A 16,791-nucleotide genomic window follows, 5' to 3' on the forward strand; every position below is an offset into this window, starting at 1 on the left:
TTTGTTATGAATGAGTACATGACTAATTGCTACTTCTAGATTAATTGTCAGTGAAAGGTGCATGAATCATGTTTAGGCAGGGCACACTGATATCTCTTCTCTAACACACTGGGATGTGTGACGTGATCCCCCAGCCATCTGAGCAAACAAGTCAGAATACCGCTATGGCTGTTCCATGTGTATTTATCAAGTCTGTGATAATGTGAAGGATTAACCACTTCTATAAATCCACAAAATCGTTATGCTGTAATCAAGCTAGAGAAATGCCAGAAAGTTTGACCTAGAAAAACATCCTTCATGCTGTAGTTGTTACAAATGAACTGTGGCCCCCTCAGAATGATTTTCTAATAGAAATGTCATTCACTTTACTGCCAGTAAATTGTGCTGTCTGGCAAAGTGGCAATAACACACACAAACTTGGATGTATTAAGCAGAATTTAAGTGATCTACAGCACTGTGACTGACACAGGAACTTACCAAGGAATAAAAAAAGAGTGTACTATACATCATGTGTATGTGTAAAAGAGGGACTTTTAATATCTAAATAAACTGAAATGGCTAAATAAAAGTCTCCTTTAATCTAAATGTTACTCTGCTAAGGTAATTTTGCTGCTGCTGTTGGCTCTCATGGTGTTTTTCTGCCTGTTCATGGCTTTATGTTAGCATCATATGGCTCAGGCAGGATGAAGACGGGGCCTCCACTCAGTGTGTGCTGCTCCTGAGGTTCACCGGACCGAACCTGTCGGCGGACACGTCTCTGACAACGCTGGGCACAGTGGGAGTCTCCTGTCCCGCATACTAACACCTGGCAGTGGAGGAACACTTGCTGTAATCAGAGGAGACAAGCTTGTTTTGAGTACAGATAGAGAAGAACACCACCACAGTGTAAGCACACTGGCTACTTCAGTCTTTACAATATATTGCTACACAGAAATAAGCCCACACGCACACTCTTTACAGCTGGCTCTCAGCATGCTTTTTCTTTACTCACTCGGTTGTCCTTGCCAATGAACTTGAAGACAGGGACCTGGTAGTGCTTAGAGAGCTGGTCCTTCGAAGAGTACTGTGTCACGGTTTCATCAGAGATACACCTAAATTAGAAGCCACAGAGGAAAAATAGAGTCATACCATGTGTTTGATATCTTTACAAATTTACAAGTTTCTAACAAGCCACTTCATCAAGGTTAGTTGCCCAAAGGCCATCAAACACTATTAGAGTAGAGGTAGATATTTGGTGGAGAAATGGTTTGCCAAAAGAAAGTGTTCCCCAGATAGTAAGGCTGTTCTGTGTTTCGATTTTTCTACACACAAATATTCTTGTTTTCTTCCCACATAAATCAGCGTGGCAATTTTCATTTGACATTTCCTTGAAGGAATGGGGATTTCCTGCCCTGTAACCATGAAACAGCTGATGCTAGGGCTTTGTGGAAACACAGTAGCTGGGTCTGAGTCTGTTGACATTCATTACATCTCTTGTTTTAGAGAGACAATAATAAAAAGACAGAATTTGGCAGTTTTAATTGTGCGCATGAGCAAGAAAAGTTAAAGGGTCAGTTTACCCATTATTGCTATGCCACTTCATTTCCATCACATATTTTTCTTTGGCTTTCTTGTTAGTATAGTGCAGGGGTCTTCAACAGGGGGTCCGCGACCCCTAGGGGGTCCGCGGAGGTACTGCATGGGGGTCGCAAAAGTTTTGGTTGATTAGACTTTTTTTTATATTCCCCCCCCCCACCCTGCAATTTTTTCCACTAATTGAAATGTCTTTAAATACACATTAACATGAATTTAACACACTGTAGTAAACAGATAAATGGATGCAGAAGATGTCTTTCAGTCATCAATGCACACAATATATATAATTAGGGGGTCCCCGCTCCATCTCGCCATCAGTTTGGGGGTCCTTGGCCTGGAAAACGTTGAAGACCCCTGGTATAGTGTATAGTATCTACAAAAAGAATATGTACATATATATATATATATTTTTTGACAGCCACAGTTTACTTAATATAAAGCTATGAACTTGAACTTCAATCCTTTGTTATATTTTAGCATTGTTAGATAGCAAAATAAACCTGTTCATGTGTATACTCTTCCAGCACTGCTATTTTCTGGTTCATACGGCACTTGCACATTCAGCACAAGATGTGGCATTAGAACTGATAAAACCATCCACACTACTTCACTCACCCGTCTTTGATGAGGTAATACTTGAGGGCCTGGTCAGCGTTAGGTCCTGGAGTGGCAAAGCAGCTCTCCACCAGTGCAGAGAGGCCATCCACCCTCTCCTTTGGCTCCACCCCGAAGAACAGGGAGTCGTGCAGGCGGAGCTGGGGCGGGGTGCGATATGGCTCAGAGAACTCTGCGCTCTTAAAGAGCTCCAGAGAGAAGGGGAAGACTCCCTCACTGTGACCTGCCAGTTCGAGGGCTGAGCTGCGCTGACTTGCCTGGTATCCATCCGACACTTGGTACTCCCTGGGGAACTCACAGGTGACTGGGAGCACTAACTTGCTGGTGCGTACTATCAGGTCCCTGCTGCTGCCTGGGCTGCTCCTAGGGAGGCCTGTCACCAGGTTGGTCGCCACAATCTTATCATCTGTCACCTAGGGATCAACATTCAGTTTACAGCATTTTAATAGCTTCATCAGTCGGTGACAACCTCACACAACTCACTTTTAAGGCACTACTCTTTAATATAGTGGTGTAATCAAATATGTCTCCTAGCCCTAGCTAACTAAATCTTGAGCTCGTTTTGTCTAAAAACTTTGAACCCAATGCCTCTGACCTCTACCACGGTGCCGCAGGTCTTGAGGCTGAAGCTGAGGTTGATGTGTGTGCCATTAGAAACACCTCGACAAGACGAGTTGGACAGAGAAAGCTCCAGTCCTCCTACTAGGTCCTTAGGAACTGACACAACAATAGAGCTGGACTCACACTGGACTGGCACTGCAGGAAAGGGAGACAAAGATATGGCATATTATATATATATATATATATATATATATATATATATAAATGTTATACATGGCACAATTCATGAACAAAATGCAAAAAGAGGAAAACAAACCACACAATCTATTTGTTGGCTGAGTACATAAAGAGAGATAGATTATTGAGAAAGTAATCAACATTTATTAGCTGATAATGACCATACATGATGGATGCAACCCTAAATATCTTTGGGTTTTGGGAAGAATATGTGAATAGAGGACGACACCTTGGACTATTCCAATATCAAGCTTTCTTATACACAAACCCTGATACACACCCTGACATATTCGTTTATTCTCTCCCAGCTCCAGCCCTCTGGGACAGTGGCATTGATAGGAGTCCAGCAGTGAGGTGCAGCCATGGCTGCAGCCTCCATTGTTAACATGACAGCCTGCTATCTCTGCATGAGGTGACAAAGAAACATGAAAAAGATGCAGCACACATGCTTGGTTCCCTGGTTTAACTATCTCTGTACAACACTGCCTAATGTGTCACATAGTATCACAACACAGGTGTACCTCTGCAGTTGCTCCCATCCTCGTCCAGCACGCGGCCTGGCCCACACTCACAGCGTCTGGAACCTTTGGTGTTCACACACACCTCTGCACAGCCGCCGTTGCCCTTCTCACATTCATTTACATCTGATCATGGGACACACACCACAGCTGGGTCAGGTATTATGATCAGATGAGTCCTCTTTCAATCGACTGAGTACCAGATGGGTGCAGTTTATCACCTTGAGGCAATTCATTTAGTGTTCCTGGGAGGAAGATGATGAATTGACTTTGAAGGACTTTATAACTGCGTTGATAATACTGAGAGGACTGGTAAAGAAATAATGATGGGTGAAATAAAAGAAGAAACTAAAGTGAGAGTGCAAGGGAGTGGGAAAGAGAGTGTGCGAGGATGGAGAAATTAGACTTTGATTTTGTTGAGTGAATAATGAACTAATGGGACTTTTCAGGTTGGCTAGTTTCCAACTGCATGCCTGCCACCCATCACTGCACAACATCCGATGTACCACACGTGCACGCATGCACACACAGAGGCACACACACACACACACACATGCACACATCTGGAGTCAGCAAACTGTAAACCCAGATTAGTTGTAGGCTAATTGTTGGGGTTTTGGTTATTCTGTTTCCTGTTTCATGTTGTAGTCCCTGTCATGAGTTTTTCCATGAGTGTCTGTATGTTCTGTTTCCTGTTTTATTTTGATAGTCTGGGTTTCTGTCTGACTTTGTGTTGATGTACTTCCTGTCTTTTTGGTTTTCCCGTCCTTGTGATTGCCTGATGTTGTTCACCTGTTTTCCAGCCCTTGTGCCACCTGCCTTGCGTTACCTTGTGTATTTTGTCTTTTTCTTCCCTTGTCCCTTGTCCCTTGTCATTTCATTTTGTGTTGTCCCTCCCCATGTCAGTCCTTGTCTGGTTCTTTGCTCCTTGGATTTCATTTGGTCTGAAGTTTGTTCTGTTCTTGATTTTGTATTCTTTGCTCTTGTTTTTGCCTGCCATAAAATTGCCCATTGCAATAGGCTATAACAATGCTGAGTGTGTATTATCTTTTTTTCTGGAATTTGCTTTGAATTTGTTCTAAAAATCCGAATGTCACAAAGGAAAACAAATATTGAGTGTCTGTATTTAATATTTATAACTACCCTACATTTTTGTATTTGCTTTGTTTCTTTGCTTATTCAACATAAAACATAAAACTCAAAATTAGTTTACTAATGATTTTTAGTAATGACTACTAATGTATACTTGGTTTGTCTTCTGCATCAACTTACCGCTCTGTGATGATACATGTTTACCTTTTGTAAAAAAAGTAGATGGTTTAGGGCAATGGAGTCCACGCAAATTTCAAGTAAAGTCAATTACTTTACAACAAAGTTTGGAATAACAGTGTACAAAAACAATATTTCAATCTTTCTTTCATTGTCGCTGCTCCTTTCATTTGGCTTTGCACTCATCTGTCCTATTTAATGATCTACTGTATCTTATTAGTTAGAAGCTAGAAATAACTTTATTGGTATGGAGTTGGGATATTCAAACCCATCCTACAGTACTCGGGTCATAGAGAGTAGATAAAATGGCAGGAACAGCCGTCACAGAGTCGTGCTGAACCTAGCAGTGTTTCTGAACCATGGGTACTTGAAGATCAGGGGGTATGCGGGAAGATTGTGGAGTAGCCTATTTGATCAAACAAACTTTACTTTTTGAATAAAAAAAAAAGAATATCTACATACTGAGTCAGCCATAACATTTAAGCAATGTTGTGATTAAAAGTTTTTAGCAAGTGAGCAGAGACATTAAAACTTCTAGGTAAAAGTAATAGATGAATGTTGAAATGAATAGCGAAAAGTATGGATGGTTGCAAAAACAAGATAAATGAATACGTTGTTTAAACAGTGGGCTAAAGGTTGCAGATCAACATTTGAAAGCGTAAGGAAATAAATGGTTAAAACAGTTATGTAAAGCCACTGCAAAGCCAGTATGATTGATTTTGCTTTTTAATTTTAAGAAACCTTTTCCAGCCTATCTGTCTTCCAAGTCTATTACACAACTTATCTGTCCCCTCTCTTCCTCCCTCTCCGTCTGTCTCACCCAGGCACGTTTGTCTGTCTGGTCCCAGGGCGGTTCCAGGAGCACAACGACAGTCAGACTCGGGACATCTGGGGCCTGCACAGTCCACCTCATCACAGATATCATAGAAATCTGTGCAACACACACATTAACACAACAATAGCCAGTGAAATGAAAAGTAACTCATTCATTGGATTAAATGATTTTAATATACATATTTGACATGTTAACTCACGGCCACAGTAAACGTGGAAGCAGACTGAGGGTTTGGGCAGGCGATAGACAAAGTATCCTCCAGTGCAGGCCTTAACATCGGCACTGGCGTTCCACTGGCAGCAGTTGTCACTGAAGCTGGCGCAGACAGGCAGGGTGACGATACCCTCGTGGGGTTGAGGGTGGCTGCCGTTGAGCCAGATGGGAGCATGAGTGCCGCAGTGATTCTCAGAGACGCAGAAGGTAGGCATGGCGTCCCCTGCCATGCCGGTGAAGCGGTACCATTCTCCAGACACGTGGCTGTCACACAGGGGCACACCGGCTGACTGGTTGACATGGTAGTCTGTGTTCCTCCAGGGTTCATTCAGGCTGATGTAGGCAGAGCATGGGTCCAGGGCTGAGGTGGCAAAGAAAAGAAAAACAAAAGAACATGATGAAAATGTGTGTTTTACTTAAGATAAGGAGAATGAGCAGAAGAAGCGAAGTTGGCTGGTTGGGTCTGAAAGGTGGTGGAAAGTAACTGTTTACTTAAGTACTGTAAGTAGTTTACTTAAGTGTTTGCATTTTGAGCTACTTTATATTTCTAGTCCACTGGATCTAAGAGTAATATATCGTGTGTTTTTACTTTGCTACAGCACAAATATTTCAAAGCTCTGATCACTGTTTTTTTTTCCAGTTCAGGACGTACATAAAAACATATGATGGGTTTACAAAATATAGTTCAGTAAATTGAGTTGTTAAAATTAGCGGCTTACACATTGTTGTGACAATGATACATCCATAACAATACACACATACACAGTATGTAAGCTCTATACTGTATAGTACTGTAGCTAATTCTACTTTTGATACTGTAAGCATACTTTGCTATTATGTAGCCTTAAGTACAATTTTAAATGCAATACTTACTTCTATGCAGAGGATCACTGTGTACTGTACATTGTATATTTTTACCTAACTTAAGGTTCTAAATATTTCCACAATCACTGTTAAAGGACCAGTTCCGAAATTATCTGGCTATTTTTTTATTTTAAAAAGAAAACACATTTGCTCATTATATTTTTGTACAGCTAATGTAAGCAGTTTTCTTTTTATCATTCCAGGTTTTGAGATTTCTGACTAAACACATCGCTATAATGGAGGGAACTACTAGAACTGTTGGGTCCTTGTTAATTATGGAGTGTGGTCTAGACCTACTCTATCTGTAAATTGTCTCGAGATAACTGTTGTTATGATTTGATGCTATAAATAAAATTTAATTGAAATTTAATTGAAGTAATGTTTTGTTTCTGGTGCCCACAGCATTGAAAACGTACCTTTAAAAAGACATTTAAACAGGGGCAGGGGAATTAAGGTGACAACCATGAACCACAACGACCCCGGTTTGAACTCAGTCAGGGACCTTTGTTGTAAGTCCGTCACCATATCTCTCCCCCTTATTTCCTCTAAAGTCAGCTCTCTAAGAAAGGCATAAAATGGTCCTGGCCCTATTGCTCATAATAATCCCAGACCTCATTGCCAATAGTTTTCAGTAGTAAGTACATAAAGAACAAAAAGAAATCTCAGAAACTATTACTGCATGGATACCTGTAAATGTGAGAAACTATGTTGTTTTGTTATTTGGGTGAAGTGACAATTTAGAAAGATTTACATTTCTTCCAAGTCCAAGCACTATGTCTCATGTTTTGTACATTTAACCTATACAGGTCACTTGAGCAAACGTGTTACCATGAAGCAGACCTTTGAATCGACAAGATAAACTGTAACACATAGTCAATTCTAATTGAGCTAAAAGTCAACCACAAAGAACTCGTTATCCAGTCCTCTCAACGGCGACTCTTCTCACTACAGCCATCTTTGCAGAATCAGGAGAACACTTGAATGAGCACAGCAAACAAAGTGCAGCAAAAAACAATCAATAGTCTCTCCCTCACTTCATGCCCTCTCAACAGTGTAATTAAGAGGTAGGCATAAAACAAAAGGAAAGAACAATACATGAGGCAAAGTGGGCAAGAGCTAGATTGTTAAACACTAAGAATCATCAGGATGAAGAAACAGCTGGAGGCTGTCTATTGACAGGACACAAGTCAGGAAACATGACAGCTTTACTGGAGCAGCCACATAACCAAACTCTATTTAGTTGGATAAAAATTTTCTATACAAGTCTTTATAAAATATCCATGTTTACGCTTTCTGGTACCTTTAATGAAATGTGCTTTCAGTGTGACATTTACTGGAGGCCAAGGTTGACCAGAGGTTTACAGTAACAGTTCCTTTCCCAATAAACATGAAAACACATCCAAACTATGGTAAGAAAAATGAACTGACTGACATCTTAGTTCCTGGAATCTATGAAGAAATATATGTATAAGATGGGACTCATTTTGTGACCTTAAATTATGTCACCACACACATTGTTTTTTTTACCCTCCATCCACTAATGGACAGTCCATCTTGTCCCTAACTGCTGCTGCAACAAAAGCTGAGGGATCAATCCACGGCCCACTGACAGCAGAAACGACCAGTTTTGGAGACATACGACTGACCAACTGTGTTTCAGCTCGAGCAGCACAGAAAAGGCAGTGGACATAGCTGACTCATGCGGATGTATGCTAATGGTGCCGTTAAATCTTCCAGTTGGGGCTTGAATAACTTAATATGGCTATTAAGGGAACGTGGAGCCACACCAGACCTGAGTCAGACTCCAGCCTCTTGTTTGCACAGACAAATATGAAGACACAGAGTAAACCGTATCCAACCCTATTGTTCTTTATTATAAATAGAGTTTGTTAAAGGATGAAGCTGGGTGCCCGGATAGCTCCGTTGGCAGAGCCAGCTGAGGTTTACTCCTCAACGCAGGAGGCCAGGTTTCAATTCCGACCTATGGCCCTTTGCTGCATGTCATTCCCCGCTCTCTCTCCCCTTTCATATCTTCATCTGTCAAAAGGCCCAAAATGCCCCAAAAAAATGAAGGAAAAAAGGATGGACTGGTAGTATTCTGTTATTATCCCAACAGAATACTCCTACTGTCTAAACACTGCATGAAAAGACAAAAAACTAAAAAAATCTGGAGTTGGTCCCCGGGCGCTATAAATGGCCGCCCACTGTTCCCTTGAGGGATGGCTTAAAAGCAGAGAATGAATTACGCTACATGTATGTGTATGTGACAATAAAGTACCTTTACCTTTACTTTAACCTTCAATGAATTGATCCCACCAACACCTGTACTCCCTTTGTGGCCGAGACCTGACACAACTTACTCCATGTGCCAATAGTGTCAAACTATTAAGACCCAAATTAGAAGTAATGCGGTAAGAGTGAATGTCCTGGATTTTCTTATGGTTCCAATGTTTTGTTTTTGATCAAACTTTTCTTCAAATTTACAGACCAAATCTATACCAGGTTTTTACAGGGTGGGAAAACAGCCAGGGTGAGGAAATCATTATGACAAACATTTATTACACATTACCTAATTTTCGGTTTAACTATTGGTCAGCACACATACTCAAATTGACTTACTGGCTTCAACCACCAGGGTCGTTAATTTTAGGTTGGAGGTTCAATCATCAATCATGTTCTTCCTCTTTCCCCATGGCTCTACTCCCCTACTCCCTACCAGTTAATCTTTTCAGATTTACAGACAGCCCTGTGATGCTGTCTCCCCTTAAAATTTTAATTCAGACGTCATTTATTTTTATTTTTATGTCTACCTCCACCCTGATGCTTAGTGAAGAATCTTCTATTTCCGCTATCACTCACTGATATACTGTGTTGAGGTATTACACTTTTTAGAGACAGACAGAGATGGCACTGTATGTAGCTTTTCAGTCTCCTCAGATTTGAATTTGCCTGCATCCTGCTTTTTTTTTTACTTTCAAGTTGAACACTTTGCCTCCTCTCTTTTTCCATGTTATCCATCCCTCCCAACTACTGTAACCAGCCATGGGATCACCTTCTAACCCTAAAACACCACCAGAAATCACTCATATCCAGCTATATGAGTAACTCATGGCTTTTCCCATTCATTCTGTAGCAAAACATACTAGAATTGCTTGGGAGCAGGAACTGTGGGTGAATTTGACAGATCAGTGGTGGGATAAAGCTGTGAATACGATCAAGCACACCTTGTGCCAGGCTGGAACTTAGAATTTAAGGTGTTACTCAAAGTTCATTTTTCAAAATCTCAACACAAATCTGAGCGATGTCACGCTTGTAACCTGATAAAGGCAGTGATGGGTAGGCTTTTTACCTAGGCCCTGTACATGCTTATTTTAGAAAATAAAGACAGTTTTGCCCTTCGTTTAATCGCGAACAGAGAATTTGCCTCTGAAAACTAGTCTTTCTGAATGCTCCGGCCAGACTGGAGTTTTTTAATCAGCCTTCTGACCCATCCTTAAATTTAAAGAATTTGCCAGACCAGCCGATATGTGGTGGTGTGTAGGTGCTAACTGTATCTGACTCTACCTCATTGTGTTTTTGTTGTGTGGTTTACTGTGGTTAAGGGGCAGGGCACAACTGTGAGTGTTGTGGTGTACGGGCAACAGGTAACCCACCTGTACTTTAATAATTTTTGCCTTGTCTTTTCCTCAGCAAACCTGACCCCGTTGGCATTTGCATCTTGTTTTACTTATCATTGCTTGAGTTTTTATGGTGTTCAATAAAGTTGCCCAAAACCTTTTCTTTTAGTATTGCTGTTAAATTGCCCTTCCCGTCAAAATCAAGTCTCTCTATTTTATCATATGTGTGGAACCCTTGGCAATCATTGATTAGTTATTGGTGGATTTGAACCCTCACCACTTGCCTCGGTTACACATGTGTCATGGCCTCTGTTTAACCTTTCCCTCAGCTGTGTGCTCAAGCAGAGTCAGGTGTGCGGTGTGCCTGACCTGAGGCCCTTCACCAGCTGCTACCTATTTTGAATCAAGCCTGCCTACAATGACTCTGCACTGCCACACTCACTCTGCCAGAATGTGGCTCACGCTGGTCAGTTCACATTCACATAGCCTCAACTTAGTTTTTGTGATTGTACCTTTCTGATCTTTTTTTAACAGTGTTTTTGTCTCCCTGCAGTTTAGTCTGCTCTTGTGGTTCCTGTCAGACTTTAGTTTTTGCCTCTGCCTTGCTCACGTCCGCTACTGGACACCACCCTGGCACATCACTCCTAGCTACCCCCTTCCTGGTTTCCCAAAAAGAAAAGAAAAATCCATAAAGTTCTGGGTGTTAATATACACTGTAAACCCAGATTTAGTTGTAATTAATTTATTTAGTGGTTACTACATATTCTTTCATGTTTTGATAAAAAATGTATTTGTTACTAAATCACATTAGTTGTTTGTAATAATCAGCTTAAGTATAAAGCAGAGATAATTAAGGATGTTAAGTTATTTTAAGTTCCAGACACAATTTTTACCCTGTAAGTTTCGTCTTCAAGTCACGGCACACAACTTGGTAGCGTTCCAATCAAATTGAAACCCTTGTAGCTAGCGTTAGCGTTAGCTAGAGACTGCCCACCTTTATTATTAGCTAGCGCTAGCTGATACTAGTCTGCTACATATTTTGGGCTTCATTTAATAAACATAACCTGTAGTAGTACAAAATGATATGTATTGTTTGGATTACAATGTGCAGAATTACTTTACATTGCCTATTTTTGTATATTTTATTCTATTTCTCACTGTTAATCACCGGCTTCTGTACAGCATCAACAGGGGACGCCATTGTTGTTTATGTGTGTGTGACGTCACAACTGTAACTGGTACAAGTTCACCAGTAAGTTACGGGTTTGACTGCCGTTCCAGGGCATTTTCACGAGTAGAAGGTTGTGAAAACAGGAGTTATGGGTTGCCTGGAACGCAGCATTAGTGCATGGGAAGGGCGGGGTCATTGGAACTGTTCTGTGCTGTAGTGATTATAGTGTGTTTAAAAAAATGTTCTATTACAGTTTTGGGATTGCATTTATGTTACATGGGTTTGAATTTTGTATGGTTGAGTTAATGTTCATCATACAGTACTATGGTTATTACAATGTGCTTTGTCATCCTTTCTGTTTTACTGGAGCTAACGTATTGAACACATTGTTCTTAAAACTGTACTGTTATAAATAAAAAAACATAGGCTTACTTATAAGAATGACTCCTTTCTGTAATTTTGTAATGTTTCATATTTATTATATTCAAACACAACTTTCTGTTAACTGTTTTTTTAGTAAGGCCTACTAATGTAAACGATGTGTTTACTGCATCAATTTACCGCCCTGTGATGATACAACTTGACCTGTTAAGTTTCACCTTGTGTAAAAACGTAGACAGTTTGAGGCAACGGGTTTCCACTCAAATTTATAGAAAGACAAACGACAGCTTTTATAGCAATAGTTAGGATCTCTGTTGGTTCTTATTACATTTTTCAGTGAGACATATTAGCCTTTACCACTCTTTTGGCAAGACAGATTTTCCTTGCTCTCCTAAGGCTCCATCTACAGCATTTTGCGGTGACTTATGGGGACCCTGCATCTTTTCTTAAGTCAGAAAACAAAATTTTCAGGAAAAGAAAGCTCTGCAAAATATTTAATGAATGAGTTTTTTTTTTTGATGACTGAAGCACCTGGAGATATTCTTTTCACAACAAAAATGGGAAGGATTACATCTGTATGCAACCTGTCAATGTGCCCCAGTTACTCTGGACAACAACTTCCTTTGAAATTCTACAGACACAAACTGCCGTAAAAAACACTTACTAGAGCTCTAAATGTGTTAATCCACTGCTTAAAGTAGTCCCTCCGTAATGCATTATTTATCTCGGTTTGAATAACATTTGCTGAAAGCAACAACACACAGTTGCCCAGGGAATTAAGCCTTTTTTTCTTCTTTTTTGATGAACAAAAGTATATTTGACTTGTCTTCAGTTGAAATAAATATACAGAGGGCAAGGCTGGTTAGGGAAGTCCAGAAGTACTGGATGATGATAATCTATAGAAACAAACTCATTGCTGTACAAGAACTTGAATCATCTTCAAATATGAGATAGCTGCTTTGAAAAGTGAAAACAGATGTTAACTCACCTACACCTGCAACCCTAACAACCTCCAACAGCAGACTGGTAATTACCCAAAACATCATGATGCGTAAGTGATAGCAAAGCGTGTGTGTGTTTGTTGCTCTTCTGGTTCATCTTTAGGGGAAGCCTGTCTTTAATAGGCACCTCTTATCTGTATGTCTAATTTTGTCATGTCTGTTGCTCCAAATCCAGTGACAGGACCATCCTCCCATTGTTTCAGACTTTAGTCTTCACAGTCTACTCATTCCATCCTTGCACACATGACCTTAAACTACATCTTTTTTGATACCGTGTTGTGAAAATGTGGTTGTGTGTCAATCTTTTCTCTACCTTCCTGATTTAAAGGCCTTGTAAAGCGTAGCAATGATCTGATCTGTGGCAGCATTAAACCAATCTGATTAATCTGCTTAATGCCGTGTTGATGAGTCTTTTGCTTCGAGGCAGCAGTGAGGTTTGCACATTAAAGATTTATTTTAGAATAGACTGAGGACTCACTCTGCCAATAAAATGTGTATGTTCTTATCTAGCTCATTACTTTACCACCACTCTTGGCCAGAAAATGTCTAAAGCCCATTTGAGCCCGTTTCATTTTGAAAGTGCCCAAACGAACAGGATGTTTGCAGTTTTTGTTTCTCATATGTAATTAAATCAATGCAGACATTAATCCACCGGCTGTTAGAAGAAATGAGGTGGAACAGGCCATTCTTCTTTTGTAATTATAATGGAAGCAAGACACCGTTAGCCCACCGGGCAGCAGGTCCCTATGGCCAAAGATCAATCAACACTTTATTATGCTGTACTACTGCATAACCACACTGCACAGCAAAAGCATACAGTGTATGTAGTTTTCCATGTTTAATGGTCCCCATGCTGTTGACTTTTGTTCAATTTTCTTCAACATTTCAGCTTAATTTAGTTTTTCAAGTTTGGATTTTTGAACTAATGTGGTTGACCAAGGTAAAATATCAAATACAAACATTACCACATAAAATACATTGTTACAAATAACATGAAACAACAAAACGTTCAAAAAAATATTTGACTTCCAGACTCGGCTAGGACCAAAGGCCAGTGTTAAAAGGTACTGTAAGTCTTAAGCAGGGACTTAAAAGTAGATATAGTCTGTGCCTCTCGAATATTTTTTATTTTATTTAACCTTTCTTTATTCAGGGAAGGTTCACTTAGAGGTAGCCTCTCTTTTGAAGGAACGCCCTGATCACGTTCACACAGTTGCACACATTCATACCTGGAATATTCATTGGAAGGTTTGTTTTAGGGATTTTACCACTGTGAAAGGTGTTGCAGGATGAGGTTAAAGGACACAGGTTGGGGCACCCAGATAGAAGTTTTTCCCTCAATGCAGTGGACCCGGGTTCGACTCTGGCCTTTGGCCTTTTGCTGCATGTCATTCCCCTTCTCTCTCCCCTTTCATGTCTTCATCTGTCCTGTCAAAAATAAAAATAGATACAGGATGTTTTTTCATTTTCAGACACTTTAGGCGAGGCATATGAAAGGTGAAGTTAATCTATTGGTCGACTTTGGGCCAGGCTGAAATAGCTCAAAAACAGATTTTGTACAGACAGTCATGGTCCCCAGAGGTTGAACCCTGGTAACTCTAGTGATCCCTGTTCTTCTCCACTAACACCAACATGAGCTTAACGTTTTTGGACTTCTAGAGAAATGTCAAAGAAGTGAAATGAAATTTGGTAGACGTTCATGTCGCTCTCAGGATGAATAGAACAACCTTGGTGATCCCATGACTTTATATCATGGACCATCATCACGTCTACAATTTGTCTGATACTTTGGTTCATGACCCAATACTTGCAAAACTAATGGCATTCCCATCCCCCAAAATAAAGCCACTGTTAAAATGTAAAACTAAGATGGCGGATATGGTATATTTTTATAAACCTTTCAGTTTTTAGATGTGAATGCAGTTTCAACAGACCATCATAGCCATGCTTCATGTACCTATTGCATGTGGACAGTTTATCCCCTCAGTTGTATCTCATAGGATGTCCTGTACAGGAAAAGCTGGAGGCCAAGGAGAGACGGAGGAGGTGGTCAAGACCTTGAAAAGCTCTGTCTTGTACATTTCTGTATGTCCATTAATCACTCCACTTCCAGTGGGAACAACAAAAAACCTCAAGTGGACCACTGGCTCCAAAAACTGGATAAGGATTTTATTGATAATTGAATTACATTTCTCTTTTATACATATTTCATAAATGATACAGGATTTTACATTTTTCTTTTTTTTGCCAACATTACAGCATCATATGTCAACAGAAGAAAAAAAAGACAAGAAAAACAAATAAAAGGAAAATAAGAGGTCAGAATGGCGTCATTTCAATTCCTGCATTCTGCTTCACTCTTTAGGCATTTGAGACATTTCTTATTGTAATTGCACACAAACAAGATATTCAAAACAAACACACATTCAAAAAATTGAATAATAATGTCGCTTTGGAGAAAAAAGGCTGAGGGTGGATGAAAATGACAAGAGAGAGGGATGAGAATGGGAGGTGTTCCCCGATTAGCTAAGAAAAAGCGCTTTTCCACTTTTCCTTCAGACTTAAATACAGGACGTAAGCAACAGAGGTCAAGAAGTCTCCTTCATAGGTGCACTGAGGATGAAGGGTGCTTTTCCATTCATTGGTGAGTATAAATGCACGTTGAGGGAGGAGTTAAATGGAGTAAATAAGGTGAAGATGGTGGTGTGGTTTGAGCAGTTGGTTGGCTGGAATTTAAGTCAGATTTGGCAGGGCACATTCTAAAGACGCAGCCCTGTCCACTGTCCTTTATAACTAGCAATCTCTACAAACAACGTTCTTAAATTATCTTTGCAGGTATTTTTTTTTTTATAGATAAAATCTTTTTTTTTCACATAATTTCCCATGTAAACATACATTCATGCAACACCCTCTGTATAATAAAGTTTCCCTATATTTGATATATTTTGTTTTCAGAAAAATAAACACAAAAACAAACACCAGGCAATAAAAAGGTGGATGGTGTGATAAAAAGAAGGAGGTGATGGTGGAGATAAGTGTTGAGTAGAAATAGCAGAGGGAAGGATTGGACTGCAAACAGAGACTCTCACCTTCCACAGTACATCTCCAAAGAAATGCCGTCATCGTAGGTGTGTGTGTGGGTGTGTGTGTGTGTGTGTGTGTAAACTGGCCTACTCAGGAAAAAAACATCAATGATATGAAGTTAGATGAGGGCGGAGTTGATTTGTACCACTATTGACAGGTGGTGGTTAAAGGCAAAGGATTCATGAACATGGTGGTCTGAACTTTGCCTGCAGTGCACTCAGGCTCCCAGACACACTTCTCAACATTTCAATTTAATCCTCCTTTATTTAAAGGTTTCATTCCAAATCAGATATTAACTGTGTCAATGAACTTGCAATTTATTAATTGCTATACCTTTGAAATCATCCAAAAGGCACAAACACACACACACACACACACACACACACACACACACACACACACACACACACCAAATCCTGCCTTGAGATCTGTATGTGTAACTTTTGATTTGACCTAAAAGCATGCATTTTAATCAAAAATCGGCAGTTAAACACAAGGATCTCTTCAGTAGGATTCAGTCAACCATCCACAAGAGACACACGAGCAGGATCTTAAATTAGACTAGATGTTCAGGGACGTCATGTCATTGGGAGGGGCCTTCGATCATCCTCACCCTGAACAGAAAACCAAGTCAAGCTGACGAAGGTTTATTGAGTGACCATCCCTAAAAAATGGACAACATAAACATATGGCTTCTATAACCTTTTGATTTATCGGGGAAAGGGTGAGACTTCAGCTAGATTCAATTAGGTACAAAATTCCAATAATGCTCCTACACATTCACAAATGTCTACTGAGGGCACACCACAGCATGCAGTCTACCCTGCCGTGTCATCAGGGGGGGGGGGGG

At 40.2% G+C, this 16,791-nt stretch overlaps 2 protein-coding genes across 3 annotated transcripts in view; both read right to left on the bottom strand.

Moving 5' to 3' along the window:
* Positions 1 to 599: 599 nt before the first annotated feature.
* On the bottom strand, positions 600 to 12,918 carry oit3 (oncoprotein induced transcript 3). Of its 2 annotated transcripts, none has more exons than XM_034897493.1 (9): positions 12,845 to 12,918; positions 5,810 to 6,184; positions 5,596 to 5,706; positions 3,510 to 3,632; positions 3,269 to 3,391; positions 2,786 to 2,946; positions 2,191 to 2,603; positions 992 to 1,091; positions 600 to 826 (listed from the first exon to the last, which is right to left on the bottom strand). In XM_034897493.1, the coding sequence occupies exons 1-9, from the start codon at positions 12,900 to 12,902 to the stop codon at positions 647 to 649; spliced, it is 1,644 nt and encodes a 547-aa protein (XP_034753384.1). In that variant the 5' UTR covers positions 12,903 to 12,918; the 3' UTR covers positions 600 to 646. The 2 variants fall into 2 exon arrangements, with proteins under 2 accessions (XP_034753384.1, XP_034753385.1); XM_034897494.1 differs by lacking the exon at positions 12,845 to 12,918 and adding an exon at positions 7,588 to 7,664.
* Positions 12,919 to 15,005: 2,087 nt separating this feature from the next.
* Positions 15,006 to 16,791, bottom strand: part of mcu (mitochondrial calcium uniporter) — a gene marked incomplete at its 5' end in the record, with an annotated part of 32,073 nt that continues 30,287 nt past the window's right edge. Inside the window, one exon of the mRNA XM_034898485.1 lies at positions 15,006 to 16,791. This exon is cut by the window's right edge and continues 1,957 nt beyond it.

This window comes from Etheostoma cragini, chromosome 17 (assembly GCF_013103735.1).
Source record: "Etheostoma cragini isolate CJK2018 chromosome 17, CSU_Ecrag_1.0, whole genome shotgun sequence".
Taxonomy (NCBI): domain Eukaryota; kingdom Metazoa; phylum Chordata; class Actinopteri; order Perciformes; family Percidae; genus Etheostoma; species Etheostoma cragini.

Coding starts and splice junctions, on each gene's coding strand:
- oit3 (XM_034897493.1), bottom strand. CDS start 12,902: ATGATGTTTTGGGTAATTACCAGTCTGCTGTTGGAGGTTGTTAGGGTT. Junction 2,604..2,785: donor CCTGCGGCACCGTGGTAGAG/GTCAGAGGCATT, acceptor GTTGATCCCTAG/GTGACAGATGATAAGATTGT. Junction 1,092..2,190: donor TATTACCTCATCAAAGACGG/GTGAGTGAAGTA, acceptor CTTCTAATTTAG/GTGTATCTCTGATGAAACCG.